Source organism: Sinocyclocheilus anshuiensis, unplaced genomic scaffold (genome assembly GCF_001515605.1).
Source record: "Sinocyclocheilus anshuiensis isolate Anshui unplaced genomic scaffold, SAMN03320099.WGS_v1.1 scaffold1620, whole genome shotgun sequence".
In the NCBI taxonomy this organism is placed as follows: domain Eukaryota; kingdom Metazoa; phylum Chordata; class Actinopteri; order Cypriniformes; family Cyprinidae; genus Sinocyclocheilus; species Sinocyclocheilus anshuiensis.
Genome location: NW_015558680.1, coordinates 386,753 through 404,603, shown reverse-complemented (window position 1 = coordinate 404,603; position 17,851 = coordinate 386,753). Strand labels below are relative to the sequence as shown.

The 17,851-nt window shown below is 37.0% G+C and overlaps 1 protein-coding gene across 1 annotated transcript in view; it reads right to left on the bottom strand.

The window, feature by feature from the left end:
• Window positions 1-16,033: 16,033 nt before the first annotated feature.
• Window positions 16,034-17,851, bottom strand: part of LOC107681316 (citrate lyase subunit beta-like protein, mitochondrial) — an 88,558-nt gene continuing 86,740 nt past the window's right edge. Inside the window, exon 9 of the mRNA XM_016477598.1 lies at window positions 16,034-16,129. Within this exon, the coding sequence (XP_016333084.1) occupies window positions 16,034-16,129 (96 nt within the window). The remainder of the gene's footprint in view (window positions 16,130-17,851) is intronic.

Here is a 17,851-nt window from a genome sequence, read left to right as displayed (position 1 = left end):
TATGGGTGGCAGGGGGGTAAAAGGATTTCCCCCCCCCCCCCCCGTTTGCCCTTAAAACATGCTCAGAGTATTGATGCAATTTATGTTTCATATGATAAGCAGTTGTAACTTTCAACATGAAATATCAGACATGGAAAAATCGACTTGTACATTTTTTAAAGATTTTACCTGATTTGTCAAAATCAAATAACATGAGCTCAAAAGATTTATCAATTATGTTTAGGCTGTTTTTTTTATATTACACCCCTTTGTTGCATATACATCTTTTATAGAGAATCGTTTTACACGTTAAATGTCTGAGGGGCAAAAAATTGCAGTGACAATAATTTTAAGTTTTTACTTGTATATTGTCAAAGTCAAAAAATGACGGTGGAGTTTTTTTTTACAGTTTATATAATAACTGTGGTCAGGACGGTTTTTGTGATATTTAAAATATTTAAACCTATATTTTATGCAAAATCATTGAAACTCTGATTAAAGAGTACGAAATATGTCCACTGAGACCATAAATAATGTATCATTGACAGGCCTATCCCTGACTGATTTGTAAATAGTATATGGTATTGATGCTTGTGAATGTTTTCGTAGCGTCTCAAGTTTTGTACATTGTAATTTATTTGCTGGTATTAATGTTGGTCTGGAAGTACAGATACACCAAAGAATAATATAATTTTGGTGAAAAGAAGTGATGCTTTTTATCGTGTTCTGTAAAAAGGTCTTACTTGAATAGGCTGTATAATGTGAAGAATCTTTCGCATGAACCGTGTAGTAACTCTTTCTGTTGAGGTGCATGATGGTGTTGATGGAAAAAAACGTAAAAAGGTCGTGAAGAAATGTGATGTTTGTGTATAGATATATGGAAAACTTGAATAAAAGGCAGGACGTGTAAATATGTTCTTTTCAGTAAAAAGGCATCGATTCATTCTTTTATCAGAGTTCGTAGGCTATTTCATTTAAAATTCAACAGATTGATTTAAACTAATCATCCAATGAGTAACACTGTTGCGCTAAGAAGTAATGCTTAATTTTCTGTAAAACATGCTAACCAAACGAAACAGCAAATTTATACAAAACACTTTATAAAGATTTTTTCTTGATTTTCTCCTGAATAAAAATATTCCTCATTCAGTCTCGTTTCAAAAGGGAACCATCACTTAACTAATAGTGCACGTTATGAAAAGTAGAACAGCACAAAGCCACCAATGCATGAATCATTCATGGGAATATAAGACATAAAAGCTGCCAAACAATAAGAAGAAAGTTGTATGGAGAATATGAAACAAAGTCGCCCATCTTATTTCCTTCATTAAAACGCACAATAACAGTTTCAAAGTGCCCTCTGTCCCAGACTATAGACTCAGAATTGACCTGCGCAAGTCCTGCACCGCTTCAAAGAGCTCCACAACAGAACGGAAGACTGCACGGTGCTTTAGGATTTCTATGGGACCCATTTGAATATTTATAGTAGAAAAACTACTAACTGCCGCTAAATGGACAATCATCAAAGCAGAAACTTCTCCCACGAACCGTCTTGTCCCTTAAAATCGGCGTGGTCGACATTTTATATCAGCGCAGAAAGAGACAGCTAGGCATCTTGGACTTTTCTTATGGCGGGTGGAAAATATGTATTTAGAAAGTTCTAAAACTCTTCTTAAGAAAGTGGGATTTTTATTTTCATGCTAATGAACATCAAGCTAACTCCCGTGGAATAAAGCACACAAGTTGGTGAGTCGTTTGAGATTGTAAATCTAGTGTTTTGTGTCAGTGAAACGCCCCATAAATAGTGTGAAGTTCAAGGGCAACTTCATAAAGCGCGTGTGTGTTTACCGGGCACTGGAAAAAGGCCACTTCGATTGGAAACACTCTATTAAGGTACAGTCGCACTGACCTTTAGTTTCATGCTACGTTAGAGCAGTCAATTCGCTCTTCATCGGAATCGCTCATATTTTTGTGCCCAAATATTTGAAATCCCTCGCGCGCATTAACGTTTAATTCGGAAATAAGCGCGCGCTCTGCCCATCTTTTGTCCACGAACTCTTATTTGCTCAAGGAAAGAATTATCTTCTATTTATTTAAAACATTGCCCTTTGAATAGTGCAAAATAAACACGGTGAAAAATAACCAAAGAGATAGTCCCCTCGGACTGAAAAGGGGGGACTCCATAAAAGCTGCAGCAGTCACAGCTGAACGCGAGACGCTTTGAAGTAGAACTTATTATCTGAGGAATACTTTTCGGTCGTCCTAACGACGCTATTGAATCGAAAAGCTACCCCCTTTGTCAGCGATTTGTTCTCCTTTAGTGCAATGCCCGTGGAAATCACTTACATGGTCTACCTTAACATGCAGCCTGCAAATCAGTAACTCCAAGAGTCAGACTCTCAGACGCCACTTTTCAAAAGACAAAGCAGAAGTCAGTGTGAAAACGCAGCGAGTTCTCTCCCGTTTTGCCTTTATTGGACAGAACGATCACATCAGAGGAGGCTGTTTACTACAGTCTAGTCAGATTTCACACCGTCAGCTTCTCATTATGCGTTTGACGAGGGTTCAAAGTACCCGAGTCATTGTGCACCCTGTTTTAAGCGATGCAACAAGAGCATGTGAAGCACTTGCAACGAAAAGAAAACATTAAACTTTGCCATACTTTCACCATTAGCAAAAAGGCAGTTCACACTTTATCTGTTTGAACGTCGCACATATGTTCAACTCACACTGCCAGATTTCATCTGCGAGCTTGCAAAGTCTCAGAGGCAAATTACGGCACTAATGGAATATTTGCCATGGTGTTTGAGTGTCTGTAGGGAGAAAGAGAGAGAGAGAGAGAGAGAGAGAGACAAGTGCAACAAATATGAAATGACACAAATATAATTCCAAAATCGTATTAAATGAATTGCGCATGGTGATTATAATTTCTCTTTTGGTTTGGTCAACCTCTAAGCTAAGGATAATTAAAATTGTACACTTGTCAACCAGGTTTAAGATTGAATCTATTTTTTTAATCACTAAAAAATTGATCTGATACTTTCTTGTATAAAATATCCTAAAATATTGTGAAATACAATTCTAATCCATTTTAAATTAATTTTATGTTAATTTTATTCGCAAAATGCTGTGACCTTTTATAAATTATTTTACTATATAAACCTAACTTTAAATAACGTTATTAAATCAGAATTTATACATTGTTAAAATATTAGTCTAGCATTAAAAAAAAGCCTTAAACAAATATTATGTCAGTCGGACTCTAAAAAACAGCCACGAGAGAGAGAGAGAGAGAGAAAGAGAGAGAGAGAAAGAGCGAGAGAGAGAGATAATAATAATAATAAAAAACGGTGCACGAATAAACATTTTAAAATAACCAAACTAAACTCTTCTCCTCCAAACCATTTCAAAATAATAACAACTTCAAGTATGCGAGGTATTCTAAACATCCGTTGAGTGTTTTACTACAGTATGCTTTGAAGACCAAGAAAACTGGGCACATATTCATTCTCCAGGCACTCTGCCAAACTCTTCCGAGCACCCTACCTGCCTACTATCTTAAGTTTCCCGAATAAGTGAGAAAACAATCCAGTTGCAGCTGCAGGGCTGCATGTTTCCTCCCTGCACTCCGAGACTGAACTCTAAAACACGGACTCTAAAACAAGAAAACTTTTGACGCATGGGCGAAAACTCATGGGGTGTTTATACAGTGCAACGTGAGTACATGTTTTATGAGCTCAACTCTGAAGAAAAAAGGTTGCTGCATGCTTTTGTCGTTGTAACTAAAGACTCGTTTAGCGCACTTATTGATTAGGTGTTGTGCTTGTCCATGCGCGCGTGTAAAGATGAGGCTGTTGAGAAAGTTTGCCTTCCCATTAAGTTAGAGGCTGGATGAGTAGTTGTTTGCTATTTGCTCTGAAAGCTCGAGCCCGATTCAGACAGCTGTGAGTTCACCTATTAGCCCCGATGTCTTTCCCAAAAGATTGCTTGAGTTAAACATCTGACAATGAGCGCTCAGGGGTGCCGCTCGCCTGACCTCCACTCGCTTGTAATAGTTTCATAGGAACTTCATTAATTCAATTACTTCACGAGCACATCATTATTTATTTGTACTCATCTCTCAAAAGATTATTTGCTAACACTTTCATGAATAAGTCATTAACAGACATTACATAAAAAATACTTTTCAAATATGAAAATACATGAATCAAAGTTTGTGACACTTCTGTTTTAACTAATGATCTGTTTGGCAATATAATAATGCTACTATTATGTTCATTATAATTAAAATTATTATAACGTGTTAAAGATTTTGTGACAACGTTCACGGTTGAGATTTAAAGTTTCCTGCGTCCCAGTTAGATTTTGTGTAGCTCTGGTAATATTGACGGAGTTTGCATGCCCGGTTAGGAGCATGTCTTGAGATTGTAAATTTAGAGAAAAAAAAAAAAAAAAAAAATATATATATATATATAATTATAGATTAACCAGCAGAAAGGTATCAGTGTGAACTGACTGCAAACGTTTGTTTTAAAAATATGTATTGTAAGGAATTATAGTCAATACTTATAATACTTGTATATTAATGTATATTAAAATAATAAAAATATGTGTAAGTAAACTGCTGACCCTGTATAGAAAAAAACAGTAGTTAACTGGTGATTGCATTACCTCAAGTCATCATTAGTGACATTACTGATCATGTAAAGGAAAATAGATGTGCTTTTTTCTTTGTTTTCCAACTCAAACAACTTTGAGAGTACAGACGGACTGTGTATATTATATATATAATATTATATATAATATACATATATATAATAAACAATATTTTGCCCTTTTTAATGGTACATCTTGTGGGCATATGGTGTAAAGAAGATTTTACAATATATATATAATCCTTATAAAATACAAGAAAATTTGAATATAAACCTCAGCATATGCACCATAGAGATGAACGCTTTCATCGCTAACACATATGAATCATCTTGCCTGTCTGCATGAGACAACTGTCATAATATCTGGCCTCTCCTCAACATCTGTGGGCCTCCAAACTTGGTGCTGGTCCAAATATGGATCCCCAGGATTGGGAGGCTTTCCAAGGTACTTGGTGATGAGAGCAAGGTCGTCCACGGACATGTCCAGGAGCCAGAGCTCTACACCTGGTCCGTTCAGCCTATGCAGCACATGAACCAAACCTCAGAGCCACGCGACCACTTCTCTGCTTGCCTTGTATGTGACAGGTCCTGTTTAAATGGCTCTAAATGCAGGTCTGGACTTCTAATAGAAAAACACTCCATCCATGTGGCAAATGTTCAGAAGCATTTGCGGGCCGGACGTTGACATGAAAGGATATCAATGTTTTATATAAAAGCAGTTTGATCTAAAAAAAAAAACATGTCTACTTCAGTCTTCTTCAACGAGGACAGTGGACACACTTAATGTAAAGCTACTTTATATATGCATGTTCTGTTTGCCAGTGTTGTTGGTTGCTGTATAAGACCACATAAGTAAACTGAAAAATGTATGAGTAATAAAAAAGGTTACTATTTTACTTTACATGATATAATATTAATTATTTGTGGATAATTTGATATACACTGCTGCAACACACACACACACACACACACACACACACACACATACAAAAAAACTAAAAACTAAATTGAACTGTTGAATTGAAAAAAAAAAAAACTGTTGGTCTCTGTATTTTTGCTATACCACATGTTAAAAAGTACAATAAAATAAATATATTAAATTTTTTATTTTATAAATATAAATATTTGGCAGTAAAACTGATGCACAAATAATGTGCATTCATGTAACGGTTATTACAGCATAGGCTTCCAATTTTGATTTTACATCCTGTAGACACTGATCCATTCCACATCTGACGAACTACCATGAGCAACACATCAGAGTCGTGCCTCTGAATACAGCATCTCTCATAGAGGAAAAGGTCAACATTCAGTGAAAGGAAATCATCCTGCACAGCTGGACAACCACAGTGCTGGATCATCTCAGTAAGAGAAAAAAAGAGAGAGCAAGTACAAATATACAAGTCTCAAGTGTAAGGAGTAGGAAGGGATGAGGAAAAAGAAGAGAAGAGCAGTCAAACAGTCAAACAGTCAAAGCCCTCAAAAGCCAGTCCACTTTTATGCAATTTACATTACATTACTGTACTTTACAACTCTGATGGTTAGATTAAAAGTGTCCTACCTTAAGTATACAGCCTATTTTTCCAGTGCGGACCTAATCCATGCTTAATAACCCTGTAACTCATCTATAGAATCCCCTACACTATACCCCTAGTGCGTCACCAGCCACCAGAACCCCCCACTGACCTCACAAGGGTGGCTAGATGTTCTTAAACATCACAAGCTACTTTCTCTGTTTCAAGCTGACCTTGGAATGGTCATTAGATATGGCTTTGAACTACTGGAACTATCTCTCATATACCAGTGTCAAGGGTCCCCCTGAGTTGATAATGACTTGCTTTCATAACTGCTGTGACATTTTGTGAAAGTACGCTAGGCGTGCTCACAGGCCATATCTCCAGAATGCAATGCTTCCTTTCCCCCTCAGCAGGTGTGAATCAGAGCTGCATAGTCTGCGATTTTCAATGCTGTGTTTGCGCATCCCAGAATAAGTATAGGCCCAGGCCCACGCATATGTCCAGCCTTGATAAGCATTTTGGCTCACTACAGAGCTGACACAAACTCAGAATTACCATAAAAAGATTAGGGACTGTACAGTGGTGATGTTTGGTTTAAATATCATTGCCAGTTCCTTGAAGCCAATTACCATATGCTATACCGTTATTGTTGTCTCCCTTGGATCAGTTGCTTCTGCTTGTATTATTATTATTATTTTTAAAGTCATAAAAGTGCCTGCTAAATGAATAAATGTAATGGAATGAATAATGGCAATTAAATTGGGGAAAAAACAATAAAATCTATTACGTACAAGAAATAATATAACATTTGTTTTATTTTTGATAGGATTTACAGTCTAATAAAACAGATTTTTAAAAGCCTTTTCAGTCCACTTTGAATGTTAACAGCAAATATGCAACTATTCTGCTCTTGCTGGTTCGTATATCATCGCTCTATCTCATAGAAACCTGACAACACTGTCAGGTCACCTGAAGATATGAAGTTTGATGTTAAAATTTGAATGTCGTAGGCTTCTGAAAGTCTATTTCCTGTGGACGGAAAAAGAGATAAATGAACTAGCTTGCGATGCCCTTACATAAATGAGGGTTGATGAAACTGATGATAGGCTCAGGCTGCTGAAGAATGATCCCAGTGGAGACCTTACAGTGGTCTGTCCCACTCACAAGACAAATTATATAATTAGGCACATGTCTAAGGGGATGGCCACCTTTGCCCCTTTCTTGACATCTTCAATGGTAAATGACAGCATATCTTGCTAAAATAACTGAGCAAATTCATCTTGGTGACACTAGCAGAATTCTCTTTACAGTTGTATTAATTGTCTGGTTTTGAGAAATCCCAAGAAAATGACAATATGACTCAAGGGGAAGATTACATTTGATTATAAAGATGATCATGATTCTTAGGCTGGCCAGTCTGAGAGATTTCCATGAATCAAAAGCAGATTATTTAAACAGTACAGTAATTTGCATTCATAATATTGAAAGAATCTATGAATAAAATGCAGTGTCTTATGGCTGAATACATTAAATAGATTAATTTTGGGAAGAAAAAAAATAGAGATGCTCTTTTTGTTTAATACAATGCTTATCTTCAATTATGAACGAATTTCATGCGTAATTGTTCGTTTTAGGCACTGTTTTAGCTCTTCATACTTTTGAGAATCATCGCACTAAAATATGGGCGTTTGTCATGTTTTGAAACCCACAATTCTTTATTCACGTATGAAAAAAAAATGTCATGCAATAAAACAGAAAAGCTTCCTTTCATTACCTCGTGCTTATCACCGGCATTGTCAAAATGTTCATTGTAGGCCGCGAGCTCTGCAAGGGGCTCCGATTGAAAAAGCAGAGCCCGGGCTCCTGCCTCGTCCAGGCAGGGTTAAGCCACCTCTCCAGCTAGGCGGCCCCCAGCGGAACCCTCATTACTTTGGCTCCTGGAGCAGTCAGCTGTGCTGTGCTTCAGAGAAGAGAGGCTCTTTACCTGAGCATCACTGCTTCCACATGCCAACAACATACGCACCTTCACCAACCTGATTTGACAGCTCACGCTCAACTACAGCCTGCTGGAATATAGATATGATGAAAAATTATCCTTTCGTTTCTTCTGAAATGTCGCTGTCTTACATTTGTTGGGACTGGGGGTAGGTAGCCTATATGGCAGCACTTGAGATACCTTTTGGTGTCAGGTTTTGTTTGTTTAAAGCTACCTCGAGTTATAATTGGGAGTATTTATGCTCTCTGTATATTCAAATAAAGCTGCCATTTCAGCTTACAGGGCTTTGAGGTGCGAGGTTTCATTAAGTTTCTCCCCCATGTGGTTACTCTTCTGTAGAGGCAACATTTTATATATGCGTAAAGTGCTCTGAGGACATTTGCTTTTATTAGTTAGAGACAGAAATTGATTTAGCAACCTGTTTTTTTTTTTTTTAAATGTTTAATTATAGCTGATAAAATAATTGTTTTCATAAAATATTTCTGAAGGTTACAAATATAAAAATAATAAATAGCTTATATAAAAGGAGGGCCAACACCATTAGCATTTATAGGCAACGTTGAACTGAAAACTCACAATTCATCTTGAAGTGAGAAATAAAGTTTGTCATACTGTGCAAAGAAAAAGGGTATGATAAAATGATTCATGAGCCCTATCCTGCTTTACTGTGCCAAGGTTTTTTTTTACATGCTGGTCGGATTCAATTCACTGTTCTCAAGAATTAATTCATTATTATTTAAAACAAACCACTTTAATTATTACGTATTAATTTAATAGTTTAAATTATAAAACAAACAGATTCTTCACTTTAAATAAGACATGACCATCGGTATATAAAGCAAGTGGTTTAAGTAATCAAAAGTGTGGTGGAGATATCACATTTTGCTCCGGAAATATTGTGTTGATTATATATCTAGGGTAAAACCAGATTATCAACTAAGACTCCTTTCTTAATCAAAGTTTGAAAGAAACAATTTAGTAGCCTATTTCAAACGGAGCTCAGAGGTGTTTTCTAATAGTATTTAATTTCCACAGCAACATCTCTAAGATTTCAAATAAATACGTTTTTTTTTTATTTAAACCAAAATCTCCACATCGTTAGAAGTTTTTCGATAATATAGAAACAACCTTTGCGAAATACCGATTTAGATTCATGTAAAACTTTCCAATTTAAAGTATTTAAACGAACTCAAAAGATATATTTTTAAATCTTGCAGCCGAGTTTCCAATTCGTCAGTCAAAACTCGTCAGAAACGACATAAACCTACAAGAATGTATGTGTAAAAATGCCGCGAAACCTGTGCTTTTTCCTCTGCAGAATTATACATTTCGGTTTTGTCTATTAAACTGACTATTCCAACAGGTTTGGAAGGTTCTTCTCATCCTGCTGTATTTCTTGAAGTAATCTGGGAATAGGTTAGCTACTCACTTAGGTTTTTCCCATAGTAGACTATAATTCGCTAATTTAAGCAAACTGTATACATTACAACGTTTGTGTTGTGATGGATAGCCGATTTTGTAATCAGTCATTCAATACATTTATTTATACTTTCATGCACGCTTACTGAATACAAAATGGCATTAAATAGCCTAATTCCCCGTTCCAAGCAAGTTCAACCAATTAAATGTATTTATCTAATTCAAAGTCAGAAAGTTTGTCGGCTGCCCTGCCTTAAACAGCGGTATTCACTCTTCACAAAGTTCTGGGTCTATAGGACAAACATGTTTAATTGGATTAGCAGAGACGATGTCATAAACTACAATTAAGAGCTTGACTGTGCAAACACACAGGCACGCGCTGAACGTGTTAGGAGCGAAAGCTACTGTAAATCATTTTTTTTATAACTACGATACGATTACGAACAAGTTTATTACGCCTTTGACAATTTAATTTTCAAACACTTCAAAGACCTAGAATTTACAGAATAACAGATCCGAACCCAGTACATAAAAATAGATCACATTTAACAGAAAGTAAAACTAAAATAAAAATAACGATATATACAGAATTATTAAATGCTTTGGACTTACTGTCAAATGAATTAAAGTTGAAGAGAGTATAATTCAGTGACTGCATGCAAACCATTAGAGACATTAAACACAGATCATGTTTATATGTCCCATCGGACCCATCGTCCTCCTCCAGTGTTTATGGTCTATATAATATAATTCATAATCTAACTTTGTTAATGTTGCTATTTCTTTATAGTTATTGATAACACGTTTTTATTTATATTAATTTGTGAATATTATTTACGAGTTAACGTTAGAAATATCACATTTGTAACCAGCTGAATGTACATTCATGGCCTATTCAGCACCATATATGTAATGTTTGCTAATGTTATTATGTTAAAAAGTTCCTGTCGAGGGGAAAAAACATATCTAATATATAATTTAAAGGTGTATGTGGTTCTTATGGCTTGTTTAATCCCAAACACAGGGTGGACAGGATAAGACCACCAGGAGAACCTGTGTCAAGGGAAGGTGATAAACCAGCCGCTCGTGCTCCCATGACTCAATACCTGACAATTAAGTGAGCTGGAAAAGATTCAAGCATGTGTAGGTGGTGATAGGGTCACTCCACGATATATCCAAAGCGTAGAGGCCTCTAGAAAAACATAAAATGAACACTAGGACTGCACTAGCCTCCCTGGAAATTACGAGAAAATGAAGAACTGCTTAGCTGAATTGAGCTCTTTTCGAAATAGATACAATTTACACTGTTTTTGAACTGAACTGCACTAGCACTGTTTCCATAATTGACTTTGCTATATATTTTCCTGTTAAGTACCGTGAAGCTGCTTTGAAACAATGAAGAGCTAGAACTAAAGGTGATTTAAATAACACCTTAAAAACGCAATTGCATGACGCCTTTTATCAATATTTAACTTTTTTTCCACTCTGCAAACCTTCAATTATCTTTAACGGATTTCGACTTTAATTGACAGTGCACCTGTTACTCATTATAACTTCATGCAAGTAGGCCTACAGATCATACGTATATTCCTCTCGACTGCTCTGTCTGGATCTGCACCGGGGGGTTCAACTGCAAAAGTCCTAACAGCCAAGAAGCAATAAATGTCGCCTTTATGAACAGCCATTCTCTTCCTGCCCCCAATTTTGACAGCATCCGGCGGCACACTTCTTAAAGTTCTGTTCTTCTTTCATCAGAAAGCCAGTGGGTGAGATGGTACAAGCAGCGCCAAGCAGTCAAGTCACACAGCAAGCTCACCAGCACTCAAAAGCGTATCTGTTTTATCGCATCCATGAAATATATAGCGGGATTGTTTTAATTTCTCTCTAATTCATGAGCAGTTGTGTGATAATGAGCCAGCCGCCATAATACAGGCTACATAAAACCATGATGCTCTGATTATCCTGGAGGCTACGCGACAATTGCTCCATTTTGTCACAACAGAAGGAAAAGTCAATTTGAAGGGGGGCTGCCATGGGCTTATAATTGGGGAATCCACCCATGGGCTGTTCCTGAGATACTACTAACAGTGAGGTGGAAATTACATCTGCTCTATAACCCTGACAATGAAGATGTTAATAAAATAAGATATAAAAATAATATTGCTTAAAAACGGCAATACTTTTTAAATTGTCTTTTTATAATGAATAAAGTCTTTCATCTCTATTAAAAACGAGAACACTTCATGGTAAATTATTATTATTATTACTAACACCTTCATAACAATATGCATTTCATTAGATTAAATCAATAAATCAAGTATCAGAAAACAATGCACAAATAAAGATTTTTTTGACATTGTATTTCTTTTCTTAAGATTAACTTTCATGAATAAAAATACATGGGGTCAAGTCAGTTAAAAACAAAAAAGTTTTGGAGAGTTTTTGTAGCGCTGTAACGAGTCTGATTTACGTGGCCCCTCGACTCGAACCCATAGCAACCGCAGACAAAGACCGGAGGAGGTTTACTGGGGTTGTCCTCTGATCTGTCTCCATTTCAAATTAAGAGTCAGCTCGAAGTCTCCGGTTATTCAGAGAAAACTATCCTTCACTCAGGCACACATTCAGTATTCTGGCCAAACAATAGCACACATGAACGAAGTCATCTTTTTAACAGCGAAAGAAAAAAGGAGCATTAAAAATGCTATGAGTATTAGGAAATATGGAACATTACTGAAAATTACTCTTTCAAATGCACTTATACTACAATAAAACTCACGTTTGATTGTGACATCAAGGTGTGCGATGTATAAAACAAGTTCTTTTTTTAGTCCTGATGAAGGCCTGTGCGCCGAAACGCGTTGGCAAAATAAAATTACTTTTTTAACTCCATCTTTTGTTTGTTCTGACCCCTTGACGTCACAAGTGTATAGGCCTGTCCAAAAATAACTGTTCTTTTTTCCCCCACGCACCTTGCTGATCGTGTGAGGTTGCACTAGAACAATTACACAACATAAAAACAAGATTTCTGACTGTCCCTAGTTTATATATAAAAGTAACATTTAAAATCATTGAATTAAATAACCCACTAGATTTTTTAAAACGTTGCATTGCATCTAAAATAAAGAAAAACCCAAGTCATACCCATTCTCTCTCTCTCTCTCTGTGTAGGTGTAGGTCTATCTCGAATACTTTTTGTAAGGAATAAAATAAAGTTTGCAAAGATATTTGAAACGGTTTTAAAAGACGTTTAAATGGATAAAATGCAGACATGACAACAAAAACGTGGACATAACAGCATAATTCACGCCCATTATTAAAGTTTGGCTACTATAATCATCCCTAAGGGTGTGTTTAGTAAGTTAATATTCCAAATGCAATAACAATTTGTATTTTAGTGTTTTGTTAATACTTTCCCTAAAGAACTAAATGCATAAATTCAATTTATTTATTATCTTAAAAGTCACCGAAAGCTAGTTATTTGCGTCGCATCTGCACCTGTTTTGCACAGTGGTAAACGTTTTTCTGTTAATGATATTCCAGCAAATTCAAAAGTCGCGTTAGCCTAGACATTTTACAACATTACTAGTTCAATTTTCACTCATTACCCCCAAATGCCAATAAATTCCATTTCATTTCAATTACATATTATTTCCAAAATGATTCCTACCTGCTCTTGTTGTAAACGATCGTTTTATTGCAGGGGAATTATCTTTGTTGAAATGAGTTTGTCATATATTGTCTAGTAAAAGAATGAAGTCATTATTGGGAGATCCCTTGGCGAGAAATTAGGCGAGCAAAAGTCTCCCTGCCACACGGGTCCCATTGAGATTAATGAATAATATGTAAAACGTTTCCTTTTAATTTTCCTCTAAAAGCACTTTGCATACATGCATTTTCTCTGCTGGGTTGATATCAGATAATTTATGAGAGCAATCTCAGCACATAACCATCAGGACCGTGTTTCAAGCCTAATTGAGTGCTGTCAAGATTAGGTAAGGTCCTATTCGTGTTAATTGTATTGTACTCTCTTTGGGAATACTAGTAAATGTATTTAAATAATTCCGCCTTGTGAGCTGAACAGATTATGTCAATTTACACAGGCATAATAGAAATGTCATGAAAAATGACAAAGAAGTGGGAGGAAGTAGCATTTCAGTGTCCGCAAATCCATTAAACCCTGAATCTTTGGCTACACAGATCAGTTTCAACATAATTAATAAAATGAATGGTGCCTTTATTGCATGGATCAGGCTTAACTGCATTGCTGAAAATAAATTTACTTCTCCAAAAAATTATCACAAAGACAGTAAAGGCACAAAACCCCACAAAGTAAGGGGCAGTCAAAAAAGTTTCATATCAATCGACAATCAAATAGCCTATCTAATCTCACTTATTTTCTACAAAGGCTTAGGTGACTGAAGTTCAGAGGTCATTATCTAAGCTCTTTTGTGTGCATGGGTGGTGTTAAAGGGACAGTGCACCCAAAAATGAAAATTGTCATCATTTACTCACCCTCCCAACCTGTATGACTTTATTTCTTCTGCAGAACATGAAAGAAAATACTTTGAAGAATGTTCAAACAGTTTGTCCATATAACTGAAGTCAATGGGGTCCAAAACAAAACACCTTTTTTGCACACACTGTCTTATGCACTCAATGTGCAGCTCAGATACTATTTATGTAGTAAAAAAAAACAAAAACAAAAAGCAAAGAAACTACCCCCCCACCCAAAAAAACACAAAAAAATCAACAAACAAAACTTACAAAAAAAAAATCACCAAAAAAAAACGCAAAACAAGTTCGACAAGCCCTCCAAAAAAAATCAACAAAGCAAAATAAAAAATAAAACACAAAATATAATCAACAAAGCAAAATAAAAACAAAAAATATAATCACAATACAATAAAACCAAAACAAAATCAAGCAAAACAAAAATCAACAAACAAAACAAAACACACACACACACACACACACACACACAAATAAATAAATAAATAGATAAAAAGATATCATTTCTTTTGGGTGAATTTTGTATAATAGCTCAATATTTCTGTTCCTATAAGTTGTGTTTGAACAAAATACAAGCAAATTTAAAAATGTAGCTAAATAAATGTAGGATGGCTCTAGATGAATCTCATCTCATTGGCCTACTGACCTATGGTCTCAGGCTCTGATGAGAATCTTGAAGACATGCTTAAAGAGCGCTTACAGCAAAAGGGCTTGTCTGACATGAGCCCAAAAAGACGATTCTAAAGAAAATGAAAAATAAATGAGTGCAAAAGGCAGATAGCATGGAAGAGGGGGTGGCAGAGAGGTGTGGGCTGGGTGCCAGGTCGTCAGCTTACTGTCGGGCCCTTTGGGCCGCTCACAGCAGCGGCTTCCATCTTTCTGTCTGCATCCCGAGGCTGGCACAGAGCTCGGGCAGAGTCGCTTGCTACAGACACTATTGATCACGCCATATTCAGTCCCACTTTATGCAGAGGCCTCTATTACCATAGTGACCAACTGAACCATCAACCATTCCCCCCACCCCAGACAAATCCATCCCAGACATTTCTGCCAAATATGTCATCAGCTCAGGGGAGACCAGCAGCAAGGAGCGGGAACATAGCATACTATTCATGACAAACAACATAAAAAACAACAACAACAACGCCCTCAAGGGTGGAAAGGATGGTCATTCATTGGGAATGATATCCTGGAGTTTTATTTCAAAAGAGACATTCTTGACAAAGTGTGTGTGAGGAACACTAGTGAAATGGACAACAGCGGCACGTCTTTTGAGCACTTGGCTATGCTAATGGTGACTTAGAAGCTGGACGGAGAGATGGGAACCACTGACCGGGAAACAAAGCCATGGAAAACTGCTGATATTTACATAGAGCGAGCCCTCGTGGAGCCCTTTGTGTACGTGTTTGTGAGTGAGCGTGTGGCACACCGTGTAGAGCTTACGCCAGGCTGCAGACACATTCAAGCCTTGTCCTGAAGAACAAACTGGCTTGCTGAGACCCCTGAAACAAAGGCCTACAATTTAGAGCGGGCTCACAGGCTCATTCACTCAGTGTTGGTTTTAGTAAATTTGCGGCGGCTTCTTGGCAAATAGCGCTTTGATGTTCCGGGGCCTGGAGGAGCCTTCAGGCTGAATGGAAGCTCGACGGCAGGGCAGCTCTGTTTGTTTGCCCTTTCGTTGGGCACGCACAACCTTTACCACGGCCAATCGTCTGCCCTGACACCAGAGAGGCAGGGGGCGGGCATGACACACACACACACACACACACACACACACACACAAATGCAAACTAATACATAAAATGGTAATGCACCAGGAATTTCAGAAGACAAAATAATCAACATATCAGCTAGAACATCATCTCTGTTGCTGGTTAAACAAATGCACAGGTCGTTTTTAGCTCTTGATGTGAAGTGCACAGCACAATGGTGCAAATTCTGAGGAACTCAGGTTTGGCTCACTTTCCCTGAACAGTTGAAGCCATCGTGACAATGTTCTGAGCTTGCTTCAGAGATGGCATGTCAATCATACTGCCATGAAAGGTGAAAGCCCCCTGAGGAGAAGCGAACAGAACACTGGTTGAATAAAAATAAAGGCAAATAACCTACTACATAGCTGCAATGCATGTATGACACTACAAAGAAGAATAGGATGGTTATTCATAAATTCCCTAGAGAAAATCAAGAAAAGAGGAGACAGTCCATGTATATAATACATATATAATTTTTAATTTTTTTTGGTAAGGAAAGTATTTATTTAAATGCTTTTGTTATTGGTTTGTAGTGAATCAATAATGTCCTGTTAGCTTCCAGTCTAAGTCTGTTTTATTCAAGGTGGTTGGGAATTTGCTAATGCGTTTTAAAAAAAAGCCTAAGAATCATGAGAATGAAAATTGAAATTTTCTTGACAGATGCAGGAATTAGTGCTGGAAGTCATTTATTTGCATGCTAAATATTCCTATTCATTACGCAACTGTGCTAAGCCAGATATTTAAATCAGCCTACCCAGTCCTAACCTCTTAAGAAGAAAGAGTTTCAATAATTACTTGACATATGCATCAAAGAAACTAAATATGCAGCTAAGCTGCATCCTAAATGTAATGTAATGGTAGTAGAATGTCTAAAAATGACATGTTGAGAAACAGTAAAACCTCAGGTGGGTACTTTGCAAACATTTTCTGTAACAAATCTGCAAGGAGATTGAAGAGGGCATAGAAATATACAAGAAAACGCAAAATAAATCGAGCAACTGTGTCCCGGAATTTCAGCTTGTGAGCAAAGAGCCGAATGGGGAGAGTGTCGCTGATGCACCCCCAGGCCATCCTTAGCATAAGAATTACTGGCAGATTGTACATTACTAGCACATCTCAGACACGCACAGCCCTATCGAGCAGAAAACACAGGACTCAATGATGCACTAAATTAGGAACTATAATATTCAACACCTCATTTGATTTTCTCCGACAAAAGCTACAGTGTAGCTTGCATCATGGAGGACATCTTGATGCTATATCAGGCTGGAAAATAATACAAATCGCTATGTGGAAACTCAGGAACTACTGAACGTGCACCTTTCCCAACTTCTGATGCTCCTCGAAAGCAGCGATCAGCTCCGTGGCCCACTTGATTCTCTCTGGACTGGGGGCAAATTCATCTTGAACAACCTTGATCTGGTTGGGGTGAATCACTTGTTTTCCTAGAAAGAAGTGCAACAAGCAAACAAATTAATCCCTAACAACATAACAATAAATAAATAAATATTCCAAGTCTCAGTAAAAGTAAACAAATAAAGACATAAAATAAAATCGTTAAACACCCATACTTAAGTAACTTTTTTTTTAAACCACCGATTATAACATGTACAGGCCAAAAATTACAAACTACAATTCTGTAAAAATAGAAAAAAAAAAAACATCACCTAAGATTATTCTTAAGATTATTCTTAATTAAAGGGCTTTGCTCCAGAGAAACAAAGGCACTGGAGGGTATTTGCTCTTCTTTATCCAGTACAGCTCCCTGACCAAGAATGATTTTAAGGGACACAGCAGGGACAGAGGATGCTATGAATTATGGGTGTCATCCCGATTTTCGCCTCATGCCCCGCTGAACTCTGAAACTTTACTGCACGCTTAGTTACACTCCAATCTGAGGCAGCCTGCTTTTATTACAGGCCTGTATGAGAGCCACACACATGCAGACCCCTCAACACACACACACACACACACACACACACACACACACACACACACACACACACACACACACACACACTCTCA